The sequence below is a fragment of the Rattus norvegicus genome, chromosome 13, assembly GCF_021556685.1.
Source record: "Rattus norvegicus strain SHRSP/BbbUtx chromosome 13, alternate assembly SHRSP_T2T, whole genome shotgun sequence".
NCBI lineage: Eukaryota > Metazoa > Chordata > Mammalia > Rodentia > Muridae > Rattus > Rattus norvegicus.
The window spans coordinates 22240646-22265947 of NC_141546.1; the positions used below are offsets into that span (position 1 = coordinate 22240646).

Genomic DNA, 25302 nt, shown 5'->3' on the forward strand with positions numbered 1-25302 from the left:
ACCTGCCATGTATCTCACTGTGGAATTGCACCAGCATTGACTTGCCAAGCTCCTATTGACAAGCGTGTAAGCAGTTCTGGGTTTTCTGCAGGGACAAAATTTATAGTGATAGTGTGGGATACAGACTGAGTATCCCTTAGCCAAATGCCCAAGCATTTTGATGTGTACTCTTGGGGGGGGGGGTGTCAGGTCTCAACCCAGTGGCTTTGTCTCTCATGGTTCATACCCAGTCTAAATTACTTTTACAAGTGTACTAAGGTTACATGGTGTCAGATTTCCTATTGGGTTTTCATGTCAGTGTTACAAGAGTTTCACATTCTGACTATCGGATTTGGAATTAGAGATTGATGTATAGCGTGTATACATGTATGGCACCTCCTACAAGTTACGTTGAATAGGCTTCCAGACTCTTCCTTGCATCCCGTTGTTTAACACTAGTGATATATGTAAAGAGTCTTCAGTTGCACATCTATTCTTTAGGCTTTAAAAGCTCACCTTACCTATCCCAGGAGCTGCTGTGGTTGCCTATTCTCCTCTTCCCATCTTTTACTGCTTTCAGACAAGGGCTAGTTATGCTGTGTCAGGATGCAGGGGTACACCACCACACTGGGCTTGGGAGGCTCTTGTCAAACGCTGCTTCCCAATGCATTTTATTCAAGCTTCAGGTCGAGAAAACATGAAATTTTTATCTTTAGAAGTATACTCATCAAAACTCTCAGCATTTGGAATCCTCCTTGCTGAAGTCCCTCACACTCTCCCACTATGTTCCTGGTAGTTCTTAGAGTATTCCCCAAGTGCTCCAGGCACCTCTGATGGCTTCCCTTCCTGAAGAAGATGGGGCTCTGGGTCCTCGAGATATTTTCTTTGGTTTTGAGTTAGAAGTGTCAGGCCACAGCCATTGCCTGCTCTTTCCTCACAGCTGCACCGTCCTTGGGAAGATGGAAGCACACCAAGGGACGACGGAATCAGATGTGGTCTGCAGCTCTTCCCTGACACTGATAAAACCACCCAAGGGTAGGAGGGCAGAGCCTGTGGGGTGGTGTATGGTCCACAGTGGGTCTCTCCAGAGTGACACTCCGTATCTGTGGGGTCTCTCCAGAGTGACACGCCGTATCTGTGGGGTCTCTCCAGAGTGACACGCCGTATCTGTGGGGTCTCTCCAGAGTGACACGCCGTATCTGTGGGGTCTCTCCAGAGTGACACGCCGTATCTGTGGGGTCTCTCCAGAGTGACACGCCGTATCTGTGGGGTCTCTCCAGAGTGACACGCCGTATCTGTGGGGTCTCTCCAGAGTGACACGCCGTATCTGTGGGGTCTCTCCAGAGTGACACGCTGTATCTGTGGGGTCTCTCCAGAGTGGCACGCCGTATCTGTGGGGTCTCTCCAGAGTGGCACGCCGTATCTGTGGGGTCTCTCCAGAGTGACACGCCGTATCTGTGGGGTCTCTCCAGAGTGACACGCCGTATCTGTGGGGTCTCTCCAGAGTGACACGCCGTATCTGTGGGGTCTCTCCAGAGTGACACGCCGTATCTGTGGGGTCTCTCCAGAGTGACACGCCGTATCTGTGGGGTCTCTCCAGAGTGACACGCCGTATCTGTGGGGTCTCTCCAGAGTGACACGCCGTATCTGTGGGGTCTCTCCAGAGTGACACGCTGTATCTGTGGGGTCTCTCCAGAGTGACACGCCGTATCTGTGGGGTCTCTCCAGAGTGGCACAGTGTATCTGTGGGGTCTCTCCAGAGTGACACGCCGTATCTGTGGGGTCTCTCCAGAGTGACACGCCGTATCTGTGGGGTCTCTCCAGAGTGACACGCCGTATCTGTGGGGTCTCTCCAGAGTGACTGGCACATTGTATCTTCGGGGACTTACTTGTGTTTTCTGCTCCTTCTGTCCACTATCATCTTGGTATTAGTTTCATTTTCCACCAGTTTTTATTTTATCGTTTAAAAGATTTATTTTTTATTTTATGGTTATAGATAAGAGTTTGTGCACTACCTTTGTGCATTGCTCAAGGACGATAGAAGAGGGTGAAGGAGCCTCTAGCACTAGAGTTGCAGACAGTTGTGAGCTGCCATCTGGGTGCTGGGAATCAAATGCACTTCCTTTGGGAGAGCAGCCAGTGCTTTTAACTGTGACATATCTCTCCAGCTTCCCTCCCCATCATTTCTTCTTTCTTGCCTTCTTTCCTTCATCTCCCTCTTCCTCCTCTTTTCTTCATCCTTCTCCTCCCCTTTCTCCTCCTCCTACCCCTTCCTCCTCCTCCCCCTCCTCTACCTTCTCTTTCTTGTTTTGTCTGCTGTACATTTGACCCAGTCCCTTTCACATGCCTATGTCTGTGTCTATCTCTATCTCTCTCTCTCTATCATCCATATCATCTTTATCTATATTTACACTGAGTAGGGATAAGCTATAAACATGTATAAACATGTATAAACTTATATATTTATACATATATTTATTATATACAAATATATAAACTTATAAATATATATATAAATATCTACATTTACACTAAGCTAGGGGTAAGCTATAATACATATTTATTTTACATGTATATATTTATTATATATAAATACATAAACTTACAAATATATATGTATGTTATTTACAATGAACTAGGGGTAAGCTATAAACACAAACGTCACAGCCAATGCCCATGCATGGTAGAGAGTGAGAGTCATAGTGAGGGTGCCCATGTGGAGATTTGGATCAAGCCAAACAGTAACTTCTTAGACTCTGTAATCATCTGTGAGTGTTTGTAGATTAAGCTCATCTAAATGTTGTTTTTAAAGTTTCTGGTTAACTGAGGCTGCCGTCTGGCTGCTTTAGGTGAGTGGCTCAGTGTAGGGGTGGGCTGCTTCTCAGAAGAGAGCAGACTGGGGAAAGACCTTCCTAATGTAGCAAAAGAACCAGGCCACAGAAGGATAACAACGGGCTGTGCACAAGGAGACCAGGGCGTCGAGTGACCACCTCAGAGGACCATGACAGACGGTAGATGATATTGAACTTATTCTAAAGTACCGATAGGACCATGGGCCTGGCCTTGCCTTGCCCAGGGTGGGGAGGCCCTGGTCAGGGTGGCGCCATGGAGCTCCTCCCCTAGCATCGGCAGTTAGGGTGAAGCTCTCCACTGCTGTTTGCCGCACACTCACAGTCTTGATGCTTGGGTTGGGTTTACGGGACGTTACCTTTGAATTTGGTGAAATGGCTAACCTGTACCACTGTGCTTTCTTCCAACACAGAGGCCCAGGTTTACTTGCCCAGTCTCATCGTCCTGCTCCTCTTCATCTCTGTGGTAGTGGTGGCTGCCATCGTCTTCAGCATTTACTACAGGAAGGGAGGGAAAACGCTGACAGGTACTGTGTTCACGGCAGGATACGAAAAGCAACCAGGAAGACTATGGTGCTTCTCAGGGGAGCGCCTTAGGACGTGAGGAGACTATCCCTGACTGTCATAGAATCTGCTGGAGTAGTAGCTCAGTGGTTAAGAGCATTTGCTGATCTTCTAGAGGACCCAAGTTCAATTCCTAGCACCTATCTCATACCTGACAACAGTCATAACTCCAATTCCAGGGGACCTAACACTCATACACACATGCATGCAGGCAAAACACCAATGCACATAAAATGAGTAAATGTAAATTTTACTTACTGTATGTATTCATGATGTATGTGGGGGCATATGTACCACAATGCATATGTGGAGGTCAGAGGTCAATTTTGTGGAGTTGATTCTCTCCTTCCACCTTTAAATGAGTTTTGGGAGTCAAATTCAGGTTCAACACGTAAAGTATATTTGCACCTTTGTGTCTGATTCTTTGTTTTCTAGTAGCTGCAATAATGACCAAAACTGAAGGGCAACATTGTATCTATAAGTAGACAATATTGGGCCTTTCTTAAATTGCTCACATGTCGCTGATGGGTGCCCACTTTGTGTTTCTTGCTGTATTCCAAATTACAAGGGCTGTAGTTAATCCTATAATGCAACACCTTGAAAATGTATCCATTTAAAACACAGGCACAAGCTCAGATAAATGGCTGGATGGGGGAAGTTTTGATTGGAATACTATTTTGAAATGTGAATCTAAAATTATGATAGATGACTTTATTTTTTAGAATTTAGAGGCTTATGTAAAATAGAGAGACCAATGTTAGTTTATTTATTTATTTATTTATTTATTTATTTATTTTGATATCTACAAAAGGTTGGATGGTGTTTTCAAACATCACATCCTGTTTGACTTGTATATGGGATTGCTAAAAGACACGTGGTTTTTAGTAAAGCTCTGCTAGGGGGTTGTTTTCAGATGTCATAATAATTTAATTTTTTAACTTATTGTTTGTTCATGATGTGTGTATTGGCACATGTGCCTGACACACATCGTAAGTGTGGAGTTGGTTCCCTCTTTTCAGCTTTAAGTAGGCTTGGGGATGCAAACTCAGGTTCAACAAGTAAAGCACACATTATTGAGCCAGACACCTGCATTCTTGGTATTGAGTTCCTGTCTTTAAAACCGAAAGTCCACGAGTAGTAAAGAGCTTGCCTAGCATAAGGAAGACCCTGGGTTTGATCCTTAGCACTGGGTGATGGGGGAGGGGACAGTGGGAGTGAGTGTGTGTGTTTGTGTTCGTGTGTGCGCACATGCGGATTATATGGGTGAGTGTCAGGGGGAGGGAGTAGGAGCAGACAGGGAAGGGGAAAGGGAAGAAGTTGGAGTCCATAGGAGTCAACTGTTTATGATCCGAAGGGTCAGACGATGAACCAGTGGATGAAGCCTGAAGGAAAGGCCAGGTCCACACTGTGTCCAGGGTGAGCTAACAGGAATCATTCCCAAGCTGTTGTGGGAAGTGGTGCTTCCCTGTAATCCTAGCACATGAGTCTGGGGAGATCGGAGGGGCATCCCGTGAGCGATCTGGCCAGCTGGATTATCTGTACTAGTGAACCTCGGGTTAAAGTGAAACAAACTCCTCAATGTAAAAGGTGGAGAGTGATTCACAGAGATACCGGTGTCAAACACACGCATGCACACGCACATACACACAAATGAACAGGCACACATGTGAACATGAATGTGCATGCACAGCACACACACATGCAAACATACATGTATGTATACACACCCATAGAGTATGCAAAAGCCAGAACAAAAGCATAAGAATTTGCAACTCCTGACTTCGGACTTAACGAAGAAAGGATTGGACTTTCCTAAGGGATGGGATAAAACTTTGTTTCCACGTAACACTGTGCCAGAAGCACCTTCTTTGTCCTCCTGCCTTGGTTATCTTGCTTCCTGTCCACACAGTAAAACTGTGAAGGGAACAAGAATGTGTGTGGCCTTCCAGCCTTGTGACACACCCAGGCCTATCACTGATATCTGGTGTATTACTAGCAAGTACCCTAGTTTGAATCCGTTGCTCCGATAAACACTGTGACCAAAAATAACTTAGAGCGGAACAGTATTTGTTTATTTGTGTTTGTCTTTCCAGCTTATACTTCATAGTTCAGAAGTCAGGGCAGGAACTCAAGGCAAGAAACCTAGAGGCAGAAGCAGAAGCAGAGGCCATGGAGGATTTCTTTTTTAAAATCTTTTAAAATTTATTTTATGTGAATGGATATGTGGTCTGCATGTGGTCTATACACCACACGTGTGCCTGCTACCCTCAGAAGCCAGAAGAAGGCATCAGATGTTACAGATGGTGGTGAGCCTAAGATATAGGTGCTGGGAATTGATCGCAGACTGTCTGGAAGAGCAGCCAGTGCTCTTAACCACAGAGCATCTCTCCAGCCCCTCAGCTACCTGCAATGGACAGCCCAGGGCCGCCTGCTCAGGGATGGCGTTGCTCACAGTAGGCTGCGCCCTCCCTCCCACATCAGTCAGCAATCAAGAAAATGCTCTGTAGACAGGCCACAGGCCAATCTGATAGGAGTAATTCCTCTATCTGAGGGTCCCCTCTTCCTCAGTGTCTAGGTTTGTGTCAAGTTGACAAAAACTAACTCTGACAGCCTTTTCCTCTGTAGAGATCAGCAAGTTCTGTTTTTGTTAAGAAGTAAGATGCCTTCAGAGTATTTAAATCAGTTGACTTTTTAATGGACTGGTTGATTCGAAACTCTGTGCTAGAGTTTGAACTGAGGTCTTTGCTTTGTTAAGCAAGAATTCTATCACTGAGCCATGGACAAGTTCCTATTGCGCCCCTGCCCCCCACCCCCGTGCTGAGGCTGGAATTGGAGCTTTGTGCATGCCAGACAAGCTTTCTGCCCTGAGCTTCACTTCCCCCAGCCCTGGACACATGATAACCAAATACTCAGGGAGATGTAGGCCGAAGACTTAGAAGTAGGAGTATAAGACAAACACTCAGCGAAGACTGCTGTACTGGGTGGCAAGTTTGGCTAATTTAGTTGATTTTAGTTCTTCTTGCCACATGAAAAATCTCCTTTTGACGTGATGGATAACTTAATCTATTTTATTTTGGTGACCTCCTTGCCCCCAAATTTATCCTATAATGTTATGCCATACAAGTTAGATATATAAAAATTTATATTAAAAATGAGTAGAAAATTATTATGAAGCGCTCATCTTTTCTTTATTTTTCCAGCTAATCTGTGGAATTGGGTCAATGATGCTTGCAGTAGTCTCAGTGGAAATAAGGTAAACGTGTTTAATGCCTCCTTTAAGTACTGCCACAGGCTCCAGAGCTGTAACTGGCCAAGTATGGAGCACACTGTTTAAACCTCCAGGACTGATGCCTGTTGAGTAACTTGTGCTTAATGTCTTTGTTATGCCCCTTCCCCACCCCTCTGCTGAGCCTCAGGCTGAACGCTGAATGGTCTTGGCTTATTTTAGGAACACAAGCCGTACAGTAGTCTTCATCCCAATTCTGTGGTCTCTGTGTATCTTTGGAACTGACCTTGATCCCCTAATACAGATTCCTAGGAGGAACCATTCATGGCTTTTCCTTACTCTGTAGTTATTTAATCAATCCTCTACTCGGACACAATTCTTAAGAATTATCAAAAATATTAAGACTATTGCAATGGAAGTCCCAGCACGGTGCACACGTTCACCAGCAGCTTACACATCATCACACCAATTCATTCTTTGCTTTTTCTGTATGTGAACAAGTGAGTCTGGAGTCACCATAGAGTGGATGGATATAGAGTGTAGTCCTCTGCTCTTAAATATCTACATGCACATTAAGAATGCACCGTCTTTGTCTAACAGCAAATTTACCAAAATGAAAAACCAAACCAAACCAACCAACCAAAGACCATCTGTGGCTGGAGAGATGACTCCGAGGTTAAGAGTCTGGACTGCTCTTCCAGAGGACCTGAGCTCTGTTCTCGGCACTCACAGACTCACAACCACAGATGGTTCCAACCTGAAACCGCAGCTCAAGGGGATCCTGTGTCCCCTACTGGCTCCGTGGGCAACACACACAGACACACACACACACACAGACACGCACTCACAGACTCACAACCACAGATGGTTCCAACCTGAAACCGCAGCTCAAGGGGATCCTGTGTCCCCTACCGGCTCCGTGGGCAACACACACAGACACACACACACACAGACACACAGACACACAGACACACACACACACACACACACACACACACATTAAAAAGAAGAAAACGAATTCCCATGTCTGCCTACTTTCTCCTTTAAAATAAGTAAATGAATGAATGAATACCCTCCTTTGTTCAATGGTGGCCCTGGTTCTGACAGAGTGCTTGCCTAGCAAGCACAAAAACCCAAATTCAATCCCAGCGTTGAGTAAACTGGGCATGGTGGTGCTGATTTATAATCCAAGTGACCGGGGGATGGAGGCAGGAGGATCAGAAGTCCAGAGTCGTTCTTTACTCCATAACAAGGCCAGCCTGGGGTACATAAGACCCTGTCCCAAAACTCCAAAGCAAAACAGCAAACACCTAATAGTAACATTTATTTTCCACTTCACATTTGATACAAAGATGCCAATTATTCTAGTAAACAATTATCAACTGCAGACATTAGACTGATTTCAGTAACTTGGCTCCAAATACTGCAGGATCCATTCTCATCTTTCGCTTCTCCTGCTTGACCCTTCCTTCCCAGCATCACACCGGACGCCTTTCATGCTCAGTTAGCTTGCTCGTTTGCTGAATTACAGAATACGTAGAGCTAAGTCAACTTCCTGAAGCTCAGTGTTTGGTTACTTGGTGTCTGCCGTGGCTTGGTTGTAGACTGAAGTCGTGGACAGGCATCGCTTGGGGTGGCTCTTCACTTGCAGATGCTATTTCTTGCAGTAAAGTTTCAGTCATTTCTGCTTGTGCCCCTTTCCAGACTTCTCCCATATACTGTGATTTTATACAGGATAAAAACAGCCATAGAGGATGGGGCACCTGCACTTGCCAGGGCGGAGACAGTTTATATTTTCAGCAGTTGTTAAATAAACATGTTACACTAATTCTGGATATTACGGCCTTTGCCTTCTGCATTCACATCCCCAGGAGTCCTCAGGGGACCATTGTGTTGGTTCCCACTCGGCAAACTCCAGCCAGCAAGAAGTGTGTGAAGGTATCTTACTAATGACTCGGGAGGAGAAGATGGTTCCAGAAGACTGTGCTGGAGTCTGTGGACCTGTGCGTGCGGCAAGTGGGCCCTGGGCAGAAGGCAGAGATGCTAGGACGTTCACCTTAGTCAGCGAGGTTGAGACGCAGGGGAACCTCTCAAGGAAGATCCCCACAGAAGATGAGTACACGGACCGGCCCTCACAGCCTCCGAATGGTTCACTGTTCCTAATCCAGCCTGGAAGCAGATCGACACCCCCGTTCCAGGAGCCCCTGGAAGTGGGGGAGAACGACAGTTTAAGCCAGTGTTTCACGGGGACGGAAAGCATGGTGGATTCCGAAGGCTGCGACTTCACCGAGCCTCCAAGCAGAACTGACTATATGCCTGCATCCCCTGAAAAGCCCCTGACAAAAGAAATAGAGGATGACAGTTGCCTACCCTGGGTGGCCAACTCCAACTCAACGGATGGCTACACAGGCAGTGGGAACACTCCTGGGGAGGACCATGAACCCCTTCCGGGGTCCCTGAAATGTGGACCGTTGCCCCAGTGTGCCTACAGCATAGGCCTTCCCAGTGAAGCAGCAGCCAGCTTGGCAGAGGTCGGAGCGCACCCCCAGGACAGGGCTGATGCAAAGCTTCCGAGCTCAGAGAGGGGAGCCTCGGGGTCTGGGAGTTCGCCCAGTGAACAGCCACCTGCCTCTGGTGAGTGACTTTCTTGGGTTCCCGCTTTTGAGCAGAAAGGTCTGTCTGAAAGAGTTCAGACTCTGCTTAGAGTCTTTATACACAGGTCTCTTGTAGCCCAGGCTGGCCCCGACCTCCCTAAGCACGACTAGGATGACTTTGAACTCCTCCTCCTTCTGACTCCATCTTTCCAGTACTGGTGGCTTACGAGTGTAGGACATCACACCTGGTTTATCGAGTCTTCATGAATGTTGGTCAAGCATTCCGCCCACTAAGCAAGTTTCCAGCTTCTTGCTAAGTGCTTTACAGAGGCTTTGGGTTCTCTGCGCATTGCATTGTGGACTGTGCTGATGTCATTCTCTAGTGAGGCTGCTACTACCGCTCTCAGGCATGCTGGATCCCTCTGCCTTCGAGCTTCTTGTGCATGGTTCTGGGCGTGGTCTTCCATCACAGAACCAAACAAAGACAAAGACAACAGTTATTTTAGGAGTGGCCGGATCATGGTGTTCCCTCATATTTGGGGGCTGAGGTGGGGGGTGATAAAAGAACCTTGGGCTTCTAAATCTCAGGACAAACAAAACAGTTTAGTTGATCCTTAATTGTTTATTGGCGTGGCAAGTTAATGGTGCCGTGAAAGTGTTAATGGTGCCGTGAAAGTGTCGCTGTTACTTTCTAAGTAAAGCCCCCTTTATAACCTCATTTAGTATGTTTACAAAACCCACATGATAACTTACACTTCAGCATCATTATAGAGACTTATTGCTGCAATATTGCTTGAGCACGAACAGCCCACCAATGATAATATTATGACTTTTTCTTTGCCTGAGGGTAGAACACCATCTGTTAGAAGATTATGTAGTCACAGAAGACTTCACAACTGACAGTGCCGGTGTCCTTTGACTCTGGGTATTATTAACATGGTCAGAAGCAGGGGGTTTATTGAGAAGCTCTCAGAAGAAGAGAAAACTAATGAATAGATGGATGGATGTGTGCTGCTTCAAAGGCTTCTCGGAATCCCCAAGCTCTCAGAAAGGGAGGGAGGGAGGAAGGGAGGGAGCCCCTTGTTAGGTACCCTTCTCAAGAGGTACCTTTCTCTCCTGGCTCTTGGTTGGGACTGCAAGTGGTGCCAGCAGCTGTGTTTTATAGTATGGAGGTGGCCAGATCGAACCTAAAGCACGCAGGCTGTTTTTGCCAGGAGGTAATATTGGTTCCTGCTTGATTGGTAGGACAGTGTGCTTTCCTGTCTCCCAGGCAGTGTGGTCCACTGGAAACACAAACACGTTCAGTGTATTGAGAGCTTAGAAAAGAAATGTTTGCAGGAGAAAGAAGACAGTGGGGCGGGGGTGGTGGTGGTGGTGGTGGTGGTGGTCAGGGAACCGAAAGCCAAACCTTGCCCTCCTTTCAGAGTGAAAATAGTAGCCTCGCCCATCTGCTGCTAGCTTTTCCTTCTGGAGCACTGAGCAGAGAGGCACAGAGGAAAGGAAAAGATCACGTGTCATCAACAGGCAGTGCTAATTTGCCAAAAGTTGGCATTGCCTTCTCTGTGTCTGATACTTAGCCATGTGGAAGGAACTTCAGCAGAGATCCAGCCAGTCATCACTGGCTAGCAGGCCAGATTAATTCTCCCCTGAGGAGAGACAGCAGCCTGATTGATTTCTGAGGCCATTCCATTCTCTCCATAATTACTTCTACATGAATAATACTTATAGTCAAAATAATATATTCCTAGCTCTTTCAAACAGTGCTATAATTCATCCTCAAAAATGTGTGTGAACGAGAGTGACCTGACCCCATCCTTCTACAAGGCAGTGTGCTCTCAGGACTTAAAGAACGAGGCCTCTTTCCCTGGGGTTTTAGATTATATGTTAGAGTATCATCTCATTTGTTTGTGTGCATGTGTATGCACATACACCATGCTCTTGTGGAGAAGTCAGCTTTTGACAATCTGTTCTCTGCTTTCACCATGTGAGTCAGGGGGATTCAACCTCTGACTTCCAGGCTTGGCCACAAGCACCTTTACCTGGTGAGCCATAACTCTAGCACATGCTACAAGCTTCTTACAGAACATAAATAGCTGTTCAAACACTTCCAAAAATAGAGACAATTTGAAAAATACTTGAGAAGTTCCAACCCTTAACGAAGTAAGAATTACTACTTTTATTATTATTATTATTATTATTATTATTACTATTATTATTATTTAGACCAATGATGTGGAAAGCACAGTTTGGGTTGTGTCTTAAATAACTGGGACTTAATTCTTTTTTTTATCTTTATTAAATTGGGTATTTCTTATTTACATTTCGATTGTTATTCCCTTTCCTGGTTTCCGGGCCAACATCCCCCTAACCCCTCCCCCTCCCCATCTATATGGGTGTTCCCCTCCCCATCCTCCCCCCATTACCGCCCTCCCCCCAACAATCTAGTTCACTGGGTGTTCAGTCTTGGCAGGACCAAGTGCTTCCCCTTCCACTGGTGCTCTTACTAGGTTATTCATTGCTACCTATGAGGTCAGAGTCCAGGGTCAGTCCATGTATAGTCTTTGGGTAGTGGCTTAGTCCCTGGAAACTCTGGTTGCTTGGCATTGTTGTTCATATGGGGTCTCGAGCCCCTTCAAGCTCTTCCAGGGACTTAATTCTTAAGTGATGCCTAATTCTGGACTCGTGATGGTTACCTTGGTTACAAACCCTCCATCATAATTACTATTCCATTGCTATGAGAAGACACTGTGACCAATGTAATTTATAAAAGGACGCAGTTAATTGGGAGTTTGTTTACAGTTTCCGTGTTTCCACCATCATGGTGGGATGGTGGGAATCATGGCAATGGAGCAGTAGCTGACAGCTTACATCTTGATCTACAGGCAGGAGATAGGGGGTGAGGGGAGGCATGGACTTTGCCGCCTCAGCGTCTAACCCTAGTGACATACTTCCTCCAACAAGGCCACACCTTCTCCAACAAGGCCGCATCTCCTAATTCTTCATAAATGGTCCACCAACTGGGTACCAATCATTCAATTATATGAGCCTATGGGGCCATTATTATTCAAACCACAACATTGTAATCCTTGGCCCCAAAAGATTTGTAGCCATATCATGATGAAAATGCACTAAGGCCAACTTCCAAGTCTTGGTAGTCCTTCTGTCTCAAACCTATTTAAAAGTCTGAAGTCTCTTCTGAGACTCAAGAAGGGCTCTTAATTGTAACCCTCTGCAAAAGCAAAACCCAAAACATATCCAACACACGGTAGCACAGAATACCCATTACCATTTCAAAAGGGAGGGATAGGGCACAGTGAGGAAATGCCAGGCCAAAGCAAGACTGAAACCCAGCAGGGCAACCTCCAAATCCTGTAGCTCCATGTCTGATGTCTGCGAGCTTGAGAGCTCTGTGGTTTTCCCTCTTCTCCCAGCTTTGTGGACTGCAATACCTCTCTTTCTTGGGCTGGTTCAGCACACTGCGTGTAGCTCTCCTTGGCAGATGTCCCTTGGATCTGGCACCTGAACATCTTGGGGTCTCCAGTGAAATAAGGCTTCACACAGTAGCCTCTTTGGGCCCCATGCAGAGACCCCTCTGCCACAGGACTTGGCTTTTTTAAGAACCAAGGAAGGTTCTTCAAGTCCTTTACACCTACATTCTTAAATCCAGAACTATGTGGCTGGCTGAAACTGCCGAGTACAGGGACCTGTCTGGACTGGAATCTGGCCCTGTCCTTACATTGCACTTGCATTGAATTTCCTTTGTAGAACAGATGACTCCTTGGGTCTGTCTTTTTCACAAGCTCCAGGATTAGCTGGGTAGGGTCTTGCTCTGAGGGTATCACCACATTCATTCCACTTAGTATCTGGCTTTCTTTTAACTGTCTTTCCTCCAACATTACATTTCCTGGGCTCCTCTTCTCCCCAAACTGTATGTTTTGTGTTTCTTTTTGTCCTGCTTGTTCTTTTTCGTTATAGATCTGTTTAAGAGTGACTATGTCAATAACCGCATGTCATAATCAATACTAGGCTGTCTTGAAATCTCCATTGCTAATGACATTAGTCCAAAAGCCTTCCCTTTTGCCTCCAGCAGACTTTTTAGGACAAGTGCATAAAGCAGCCACATTCCTTGTCACACCATTATGAGACGAGCCGGTACCCAGCCAGTAATATTATCCTCTGAGACCCCTTGAAGCTGGGCCTGCTTTTCCAGGCTCCTTCTAAGATGACCCACTAAACGCCATTTAGAGCATTTAATTGCCTTTCTAATCCAACATCCCAAAGTCATCCTAGTCCGTCAAATAGCCTAGTCAGGCTCTCATAAGAACACCCCAGTCCCTGGTACCAGCTTCAGTCTTAGTTCCTGTTCTATCGCTATGAGAGGCAACAAGACTAAGGCATCTTATACCATTTAATCAGGGCTTGCTTACAGTTTTAGAGGGTTAGTCCATGATCATCATGGTGGGAAGCATGGTGGCAGGCAGGCATGGTGCTAGAGCAGAAGCTGAGGCAGAAAGAGAACAAGAGAGAGACTGGGCATGGTATGGGCTTATGAAATGTCAAAGCTCACTCCCAGTGACACTCTTCCTCCAACGAAGCCACACCTCCTAGTCCTTCCTAAATAGTTTACTAGCTGAAGACCAAGCATTCAAACATATGACCCTGTGGAGGTGTTCTCATCCACATCCTCTTACAGAGAATTCGGAGAACTTTTACAGCTCCCAGGGCACTGGAGGAGGAAGATACCTGCCTAACTCTCTCTTATATCCATCCTCATTCCTGAGCTTTCCTGTTAGGAAGAAGCGTTTCTACCTGTAAGGTTGGGGAAAAGGTTTTCCTGTCCAACTGTTCCTCCCTTTCCCCTCCGCTCACCAGCAAAGGCAGCTGGCTCACCTGTTCCACTGCCAGAATACATCAGTACCAACTCTGTCCATAAAGTGGACAATACACAGGTAAATATAATTTACTTGTCAGAAATATTTGGCATTCATTAGTATTAGAAGTCAACTCATTCTTTCGAAAAATATGAAAAAGTTGGTAATGGCTAGGTAGATGACTCAGTGGTTAAAACAGTTTAGCTCAGGCAGGAAGACAGAGTTCAGATCCTCAGAATCCACATAAATGCCAACTTCATGTGTACCCATACCACATATGTGTTCCCACACATCATATACAGTAACAACCACCACACTAACATGTGTGCCCACACATCATATACATTAACACCACCTACACCCACATATGTGTGCCTACACATAATATATGTTAACAACCGCCACACTAACATGTGTTCCCACACACAATATACATTAAAAACCACCACACTAACATGTGTGCCCACACACCATATACATTAAAAACCACCAGACTAACATGTGCCCACACACCATATACATTAATACCCACCAACAGTCACATATATTTGACCACACATATACATTAACACCCACCCACACCCACATATGTGTGACCACACATCATATACATTAATACCCACATATACGTGCCCACACATATTGTACACATACACACCCACCCATATCCATAACCACATATGTGTGCCCACACACATGCAAAGATATGCATATACACATACATACTGCACACACATATGAAGGTAGAAAAAAATAGTACATTTTGTTCATATTAATAGTATTAGTATAAGTATTAGTAATAATATTAGTATCAGTAATAGTATTAGTATTAGTGTTATTCCTTTCTGAACCAGTAGGCCTAGTTTGGGATTCTCCCCAAGACTGTCTAAATAATTCTTAGCATGATTCAGAATGGAACTATTTTATATGTTACTTCCTTATCTTGTATCACATGCTTAATTTTTCCCCAAAGGCCTGAAATGGAGCTTGCATTGCTATAGAACAGAGCTATGTGGGAGGCACATGGGCGAATTAGAAAATGCAGAGTGCATGTGTGCATAGTTTTAGCTCTGGTCGTGGAGAAATCTCCACAGCAATTTGGTAGTTTCTTGTCTGGCATGTTTCATGTGGTTTAATATTCATAGCGTGTGCATCTTAAACAACATAACATGTTTTTGAGAAGGAAAGCGTGCATTGCCTTGCTTAAGGACATAAGTCCTGCCAGGAAGTGTCTTCTCAGATCCAAGCTTGCTCTTCCTGGCTGAGAAAACATCTTCTATCTGTAGAAATACAGAAAGAGCCTTCTATATAAAGCGTAGATTTAGAAAACTGTAAACATATTTCTGATTATAGTAAGGCAGATGATTTGTTCATTATTTCCATTGTCTTAGATGCTGTTTTTAACATTTTCATGTTATCTGAGCCTTTACCTAGCTAAGTCACATTAAATATTAGTATTAAGTCAACTAGCCCATTTTTTTTTATTAACTTGAGTATTTCTTATATACATTTCGAGTATTATTCCCTTTCCCGGTTTCCGGGCAAACATCCCCCTCCCCCCTCCCCTTCCTTATGGGTGTTCCTCTCCCCATCCTCCCCCCATTGCCGCCCTCCCCCCAAAAATCTAGTTCACTGGGGGTTCAGTCTTAGCAGGACCAGGGCTTCCCCTTCCACTGGTGCTCTTACTAGGATATTCATTGCTACCTATGGGGTCAGAGTCCAGGGTCAGTCCATGTATAGTCTTTAGTTAGTGGCTTAGTCCCTGGAAGCTCTGGTTGGTTGGCATTGTTGTACATATGGGGTCTCGAGCCCCTTCAAGCTCTTCCAGTTCTTTCTCTGATTCCTTCAACGGGGGTCCTATTCTCAGTTCAGTGGTTTGCTGCTGGCATTCGCCTCTGTATTTGCTGTATTCTGGCTGTGTCTCTCAGGAGAGATCTACATCCGGTTCCTGTCGGCCTGCACTTCTTTGCTTCATCCATCTTGTCTAATTGGGTGACTGTATATGTATGGGCCACATGTGGGACAGGCTCTGAATGGGTGTTCCTTCAGTCTCTGTTTTAATCTTTGCCTCTCTCTTCCCTGCCAAGGGTATTCTTGTTCCCCTTTTAAAGAAGGAGTGAAGCATTCACATTTTGATCATCTGTCTTGAGTTTCATTTGTTCTAGGCATCTAGGGTAATTCAAGCATTTGGGCTAATAGCCACTTATCAATGAGTCAACTAGCCCATTTTAAATGTAGTAAAAATGCCCAGGTGATTCTGGCATTGAAGCCGTCTACCATGATAGCAGTGATTGGCTTCATTGCCTAAAGCATGGAGTCTCATCAGCGTCATAATGCATTATTAGGGGCTAGGGAGACAGCTCTGTGGATAAAGTGCTTGCCCAGCAAATGTGAGGGCCTGGCTTTGTCCTATTGCCCTCTTAAAAAGCCACATGCAGCAGTGTGTGACCGTAATCCTAATGCTGGGACATGGAGACAGGTGGATCCTAGGAGCTCACAGTCCAGTCAGCCAGTGTCTCAAAATAAAGCAGAGTGTGAAGACACTCGACTTCTGCCCTCCCTATGTGTACCTACATACTATTCATATATACATGCAGTGTACATATACACAGGGGAATTTCCATTACCGTGCACTAAGTATTCTGTGTCCTCTCTTAATTAGAGAAATCTTATGGAGTAAGTTCCTCACCCAGGATCATGAGGCTAATAAGCAACACAACAATTCAATGTCCGACCGGGAAGCTCGTGCCTTAAAGCGCCATGCTGTTGCCTCTGAGATCAGTGCCAGGAAGCAGGAAGGACAGGCTTTACTTCGGTAGAGTTCCTGGAGGTTTCGTCAGTCTTCCAGGTTCTTGAAGAAACACAGCTTTAGGGGATGGGGAGGTCACTCAGTTGCTACAGTGCATGCACACTAACCCGAGATCTGCAGCCTACATATAAAATCCGGCACAGCAGCACACATCTGCTACCCCAGAAAAGGCCAGCAGAGGAGAAACAAGAGGACCCCTGGCACTCATTGATCAAACAGTTTAGCCAAACTCACGAGTTCTACATTGAGCAAGACAGCTCTGTTCAGCTTCTGTGAAACAGAAGGGAATCAGACACCTAGCATCAACCTCTGGCCTCTGTGTGCACACACACATGCACAGCCATGCATATACACCTGCACACAATCACAGTGTAAAACACACACACACACACACACACACACAGACACACACACACACACCACCTGCTCCCACCAGTGAATGTGAATGGTCATGCTTTCTAGAACCCGTGTATGTTCCCAGGGCTGTGAGTATGACCTGAGCTCCTTGTACTTAGGACCTAACAGTCATATTAGCTTACAGGAAAGAATATGTTTGACAGGCACAAGGGTTATTGCAATAAAAACCATTGAAAGGTTTGGTGCTAGCCAAAGAATGAGTCGTTTAAAATATCTTGCCATTGAATTTGAAGTAGACGAGAGAGCTGTGCAAGCATTGGGGAACAGACTGTAATGTCCACACTCAGACCTTTGGGAACAACCTTTCCTTCTCACACTGCCTTAAGGAAACTAGACCAAGAATTGTACCTGAAACCCTGAAGATGTAACTGACACTGTGTGGACCCATTCTCAGATCTCCATCATCAGAGAGAAGTTAAGATTCTTCCAAGTGGTAGGGGGAACATAGCCTGGGGTCTGTGCTTTAAGAGCTCTGGGCTGGAGACGAGCTGCAGTGGAAGAGTGATTGCCTGGCATACACGAAGCCTAGGTTGAATGACCAGTACTGCATAAACCATGCATGGTGGTGCTCGCCCATGGCCACAGCAAGTCTGTAACCCTGGCACACAGGAGGTCAAGGCAGGAGGATCAGACATTCTAGTTCATTTTCAGCAGTGTAAGGAGTTTAGGGCTAGCCTAGGGAAAGACATAGGACAAGAGAGGTGAGTTATTAGTGGACAATGTCTACAGTTCACTGTCTTATTGAGTATCCAGTTTATTGATAGAGAAAAGTAGATTTGCAAACGCTGCAGTAATATTGAAATATGGCCATCTTGTAAAAACACTATCTCCTAAGGCAAAAACACCAAATCTGTGGGGACAAAGCCAGAGCTGCAGTCTTACCACACAGCTCCTCTGGGCCACTGACATAATTTGCAAACCCTACTGAAGAACAAAATGCAATGTGCCTGGTGTGAAAGTTAATAGGAACCTCGAGGTGATGGTGACAGAGCTGCTTCTGTGCCTGTGGCCCTGGCAGGTGGGCCCGTGACCCGTCCACAAGGGCCGTTCTGCTTCTCACACACGTCCAAGTCCACAATGTTTTTGTTTGTTTGTTTGCTTGTTTTTTAAGTTTAGTCTGTACGGTAACTTTCCCACAAATGCTAGCCTGGTAAGTGTGATCACAGATTGCTTTTGTCATACATCATTTCTTTACAGTGTGTGTGTGTGTGTGTGTGTGTGTGTGTGTGTGTGTGTGTGTGTGTGTGATGTACGTGTTGGGTACACGCATGCCACAGTGCAAAGGTGGAAGTCAGGGGACAATTTTCAAAGTTGTTACTCTCCTGTTGTGGAATTTGAAATTGACCCCAGGCTTATTCAAAGAGTGCTTTTACCCAGAGTCATTGCTCTGACCCATAAATCATACCTTTGCTTAAAAAATACTTGTCAAATAAAGTTGATAATTTCATTCTCCTTCTAGGTAACTTTATTTACTGTCAGCAATTTCAAAGGCCTTTGCTTGTTCCTCTGTCAGAGCCATGCCTTCCAAGCATGGCCTTCCTTATTCTAGGAATCAAAGGACTGTGGATTGTCCATGTCCTGTAAGCTCAAAGAATTGAGTTCCACACTGAAGATAAAATGGGAAACAAGAGTTAGGGTTTCTAGTACATTGCTATCAGGATAAATGTGCTAAGGCTTGGGATGGAATGCTCAAGATTTTACACAAAATCTTTATGTACAAGATGACACACAAAAGCTCAGGGCTTTTACTGAGCCCAGATTAACTGCAACTCTGTCCAGGGAGAAGGAACAGTGGGCTCACCATGACGATTTGTTGGAAGGTAAAAATGTAAATGGTCAGTAGGTCCCGTGTACCATGACACCAGCAGATAGGTCTCAGTAGGATGAGGAGGAGCAAGAAGAGACGAGACCACATCCAGAGTGGCGAGCCACCCCTGCACTAGCGAGGAAAGACCTCCAGGCTTGAATAGAGTGAAGAACGAAAGAAATAGATGATGTCATGATAAAACAGGAGAATGACTGTATTTAGAACAACCATATTCTAAGCCACTCGCAGTTACTGACTTTATTGAAAACATAGAGCATGTGTTTGGTTAGAATATAACATGTATGACATGTATGTGTTAGTTTGATTTCTTGTTTATACGGTTGAGAGGTAACCCCAGGCTGGGGTGAAAGGCACACAGAGGTTTAGAGTGCACACCACAGGGGAGACAGAGAGGCTTTGAGTGCATGTGCAGTACAGGAGAGAAACGCCTGCAGATGTGGGGGGCGTCAGGGATGGGGGAGGGTTGGGGTAGAAACGGGAGCAAGGCTCCCTGATGCTATTTATGGGGGAAATGCATCCCCCATGGTCCGCACAGTAGCTTGTGGGAGAGCAGGAACCACAGACCTTTGAATCTGGTGTCTTCTCACGTGCTTTTCACTGTGCCGCCACACTGGCTTCTCAGGGCCTACGCCATCATCAGGCAGAAAAGGTTCCCTCAAAGGAATTTCCTGAAAGTCTGCAGCACATTAGTCACTGTCTTTAAAAGCCCTTCCCATGTGAGGAAACTTCACTTCGAGAGGGTAGTGCAAGCTTCATTTTATTCGTATAGATTACTGTTGAGCTGGGTCACAACAGAAGACAGGCATGAACTGTGAGCACAGGCGACCAGGGAGGGACCACTTTGGTGTCTTTGTTTCTGTTTGGATGCTGAATGTTGGGAGTTGGGGCAGTTATTTTCCGCTTGAGAAATTTGCGGCACATCGGTCTTTAAACGAAAAATTAGAACAAAGGAGAGGGGGCATGTTCCCTACCGTCTTTAAACGCCCTGCTTGCCAAGAGTTTTATTAATTACTTCCAATCAGCCACCAAAGAACTAGGATTCAAAAGGAAGAAATGAGTCTTTCATTTCTCCTCTTCCTCTCTCTTCTAGAACAGTGAATTGAAATGTGTTAACGTTTGTTGAACTCTGAGTGCACTAGCTCTGGGATCACCCTGCGGGGCTGACACATCAGGAACCCTTTAGAAGGCGATGGAAGGCTCAGGTTCAGATGGCCCAGCTCAGCCCAGTGCTCGGCTCAGTGTTCACAGTGGACTGCGTGCTGGACTCCGCCTACTGATGTCCTCCCCTCCCTCTTTTCTCCCATCTTCCCTCCTCTCCCTACGGCTACTCTATCCCCACGTCCTGAAGCTCTCTTCTTCCTCTACCCTCCTGCTCCTTTCCAACTGAATGTTGTCTAGAGTTGAGACTCCAGTGGGCTCTCCTGCCAGTGTCCTGGAGTTGTGTACGGTCCCCGTTAGGTATGAAAAGATGAAACACGAGAATGGCCCATAAGCTTGCATCTTTCCCCATTTTGTCACCTCCTCCCTCACCCTCCTGTGCTGCTTCAGTGCCCCCCACCCCAAGATGACCCGAGGAAGGGGATCACCTGCTGAGGCTGACTATAGTGCCTAATGTGGTTTCTCTGTGCTCTGTCCCCTGCAGGAAACGTGACAGGAAACAGTAACTCCACGTTCATCTCCAGCGGGCAGGTGATGAACTTCAAGGGTGACATCATCGTGGTGTACGTCAGTCAGACCTCACAGGAGGGCCCGGGGCCTGCAGAGCCAGAGCCAGAGCCGGAGCCCGTGGGCCGCCCAGTGCAGGAGGAGACACTGGCACACAGAGACTCCTTTGCGGGCACCGCACCGCGCTTCCCCGACGCATGCACCACCGGGGCTGGATTACAGGAGAAGGGGGCATCTCGGCCGAAGGACTGGGCATCACGGCCGGTGCAGGAGCAGGGTGGGGCGCAGGCTTCACTCAATACCCAGGGGTCCGGACAATGTGCAGAATGACCGCACCTTCTCTGCCTGCCCTGGGTGCAGGGCACCAATGGCTTTCCATAAACATGTGGTTAGCCACTGCGCACCTCCTCACAGGTGCAGGCTGCTGGCATGGTGGTGGAGCCCACCTCTCATTTCCTCCAGTATCCCTCTCCTCTGCCTCCTACCACCTGGCATCATTCAGTTTGGCCTTTTTTGCAACGTCGGTGTCCTGCATTATTGCGATCTATAGCACCCCGCCCCCATATTTATTATTCACTTGCTCCAGTAGTGATATTCCCCCCCCTCTCGATATATATAATCTCCTGACAATTCTGAAGGTGCTGTCCCCTTTACATTATTTGGCACTCCTCTCACCGGCCTTTGCCAGTGTCCTCTAAGCAGAAAAGGCCAGATGTAGAGAGCTGGGGAGTGAAGTGCAAGAAATGAGTAGAGGGGCTCATATTTTCTGAAAACAGTCTGTGTCTCAGTTTTTCTCCAAAGAGTGAAAGGGACACACGGCCACCACCACTAAAGCTTTTAGTTTGTATAGATCCTTGAGAGCTAAGTTCAGGTGGCCTTGTCCCCTACCTGGTTTTAATTTTGTTTGTTTTTTTGTTTGTTTTGTTTTGTTTTGTTTTTTCCACGGTGGCAGGTACTTGGCCACTAAATCTCAAAAAAAAAAAAATCCTATCTTTTGTGGTTTGGGCATTCTTATTTTTAAACAATTAGCTGTCTAGAAAGAGGGAGAAGTAAATAGGACATAAGGCCAAAGGGAAAATGAAGATGCCAGGGAAATTAAAGAAAGAATGAATAGGGGCTGGGGATTTAGCTCAGTGGTAGAGCGCTTACCTAGGAAGCGCAAGGCCCTGGGTTCGGTCCCCAGCTCCGAAAAAAAGAACAAAAAAAAAAAAAAAAAAAAGAAAGAATGAATAAAGTTGACACGCTAATTTGCTTTTTCTCTTTCTCCATAAGAATGTCGGAAATGTGCTTAGGCCGTAGGCCCTCTTTTCCTCCATAGTATGTGTGCATGAGTAATTTAGCATTATGGAAGTAAAATACATTCTTCCTTGCGTGTGTGTGTGTGTGTGTGTGTGTGTGTATGTGTGTGTGTGTGTCTGTGTATGTATGCATGTGTGTATGTATGTATGTGTGTATGTATGCATGTGTATGTATGTGTGTGCATGTATATTGTATGTGTATATATGTGTTTATATGTGTGTATGCATATTTGTGCGTATGTATGTATGTGTGTATGTGTGTATGCATGTGTGTTCATATGTATGCATGTGTATGTGTGTCTATGTATGTGTGTATATGTTTGTATGCATGTATGTGTGTATGTGTATGTATGTGTGTATGTGTGTATATGTATGTATGTGTATGTGTGTGCATGTTTATGTGTATGTCTGTGTATGTCTGTGCATGTTTATGTATATGTATGTGTATATGTGTATGTGTATGTATGTGTATGTGTGCTTGTTTATGTGTGTGTATGTGTGTATATGTGTTTGTGTGTGCACACGTATATGTGCATATGTGTATGTATGTATGTATGTGTATGTATGTATATGTGTGTATGTGTGTATATGTGTGTATGTATGTATGTGTGTATGTGTCTATGTATGTGTATGTATGTGTTGCATGTGTATGTCTGTGTATGTGTGTATATGTGTTTGTATGTATGTGCATATGTATATGTGTGTATGTGTATGTGTATGTGTGTATGTATATGAGTGTATGTGTGTATGTATGTATATGTATGTGTGTGCATGTGTATGTATGTGTCTGTGTATGTGTGTATGTATGTGTCTGTGTGTGCATGTGTATGTGTGTGTTTGTATGAGTGTGCGTGTGTATGCATGTGCATGTGTATGTGTACGTTTGTATGTATATGCATGTGTGTGTATGTGTGTGCATGTGTATATGTATGTTTATATGTGTGTGCATGTGTATATGTGTGTATGTGTGTGTATGTATATATGTATGTATGTGCTGTTATCACATTTAAAAGAGATGACTCACAGTTAAGAATAAGAGTTGAAGTTCAATGCCCAGCACCCCACTGTGTAGTCCACAACTACATTTAACTCCAGCTCCATGGGATCCCATGTCCTCTTCTGGCCTCTGTGGGAAACTACACACACAAACACACACACGCACACACACACACACACACACACACACTATTACAAATCAAATCTCCATGAGATGAATGTAAGACAATCAATTGTCCTATAGGTGATTTTCTTTTGGCTGGGCCCTTATACAAGAAAGCAACTTAAAACTGAACAAGGCGACTAGCATGGTTTATCATGAGCACTGGTTCTTGGATAATGGAGAAAAAGGTAACCACTGAAGTGAACTGCTAGCAGTTTTGTAATTATTGGGATCCAACAGTCACCTCACAAATCATACACTGATCTCAGACTCGGATAGTTTATTGAGTGTATCCCCAGGGCTGATCGATCAGGGACACAATTTAGGCACAGAGGCTGAACTGTGACACTGAGTTAAGATCCTACAGTGTTTTTAAGCTTAAAATCCACAAACATCTGTGCCAAGTTATTTCACCAATCAGGATTTAGAGACGGGGATTTTCTGGTGAACACGTCTTTGTTGCATACTTATCCTGCTCCCACTGGTTGAAGTATTCAATTATAGACTTGCTTTGTCTAACATTGATGTCTTAACTTGCCAACCATGATGTCAGTTACCCATGTATGTGTCTCTTTCTGCAAAGTAGGATGTCACTTCCTAGGGAGGTCTTGGGAACTTAAAACTTTACTAGACCCCTACTCAAAATGGAAGTTTTATTCCAAATACTTTCTTATATTGGTGCGGGTGTCTCTCTTATGTTGGGGTCTATCCTGGGGGCAGCTTATTAAAGCAAATACCATCAACGCTTATATACATGTGCAGGAAATGCTGCTGGGTGGTTGGTTCTGAGCCAAGCTTTTTGTGGGTCACAATGCAACACCGTTCTACTGACGTCCATCATGATTGGCTTCCAAGGGCACAGAACATAACAATACGTAATCAGATTGGACATGAGAAAGTTTTCTACTAATAGTGGTAAAAGCATATGAGAAAGTCTCTTATAATATTAGGAACAGCACAAAGTGGCGGCCTAGCCAGGTAACAGTTACCTAGGCCTTACCAGTCCATCTTAGAACTTAACAGTAATCTGGTAAGCTCTAAACAAGTTAATAATGGTGACTGGGCCAACACAAATACCCAGCTTAGGGCTGGAGAAATGGCTCAGCCATTAAAGGCTAGGCTCACAACCAAATACCCAGCTGAGCAGAAGCTCATCTGTCATTGGTTTCCTCCTGACTGAAGTTCTCCTGTGGTCATAGCAGTAAATTCTGATTTTTAATTCAGAAGTGGAGAACAGCTCTGTAATGTATGGGTTCTTATGCTAACAGGAAGAACTGCAGGAAACAAGCCCAGGATGCAGTGAGAGAAATTTTGTTAATAACCTTCCAAAGACAGATGTTACTAAATTCAGCAAAGCCATTGTACCTTTTGGTATAGAATATATGAAATAAACTCCACAAAGTAGGATGCAGAGCTAAAACCCTACACCCAGGACTGTCACCACCTCTCCTCGTCTGCTTCTCCTTGCTGTGCGTCCATTTTCCCCATACAAAGTCGATTGACAATTTAACACAATTTCCCTACCCAGGATAGCAAAAGGTGAATGTTAAGGTACTAGGAACTCCTAAAATCAAAAGCTAAGGGCATGAAGAGTCTGCTTTCATGGAGAAAAAAAAAAGGTAATAGGGTTCCTCACACCAATCCCTACTGATGTTATATTGGTTCAAAGCCAATGAAACCATAGGAAATAAATACACAACAAAGATGTGCATGTGCACAGCCAAGATGCTTATGACAAATATAAACAATATAAAGAAGAGAAAACTAAAAATTACTCCAATAGCATGGTAGATTATTAAACCTTTATTTGCCCATAAAATATTATTTTTATGTCCTGTTAAAACAAAGCTTACTACAAAAATTGTGATCCAACCAGACATGACGGCACACTCCTTTAACCCCAACAGTGGGGAGGCAGATCTCTGTGAGTTCAAGGCCAATCTGCTCCACACCTCAAATTACAGGACAGCCAGGACTATGTGGAGAGACCCTGTCTCAAAACAAAACACAATTGTGACCCAAATCATTTCTGATCCTTATAGT

General features: G+C 45.0%; 1 protein-coding gene across 4 annotated transcripts in view; it reads left to right on the top strand.

The window, feature by feature from the left end:
- The window catches only part of Tnfrsf11a (TNF receptor superfamily member 11A), a 61738-nt gene extending 37060 nt beyond the window's left edge, over window positions 1–24678 (top strand). For 2 of the 4 annotated variants that reach the window (XM_087581351.1, XM_087581352.1), the window contains exons 6-10: window positions 920–1014; window positions 3242–3355; window positions 6593–6645; window positions 8490–9252; window positions 20780–24678. In XM_087581351.1, the coding sequence (XP_087437477.1) occupies window positions 920–1014; window positions 3242–3355; window positions 6593–6645; window positions 8490–9252; window positions 20780–21132 (1378 nt within the window). In that variant the 3' untranslated portion in view covers window positions 21133–24678. 4 annotated transcript variants of the gene reach the window in all.
- Window positions 24679–25302: the final 624 nt, after the last annotated feature.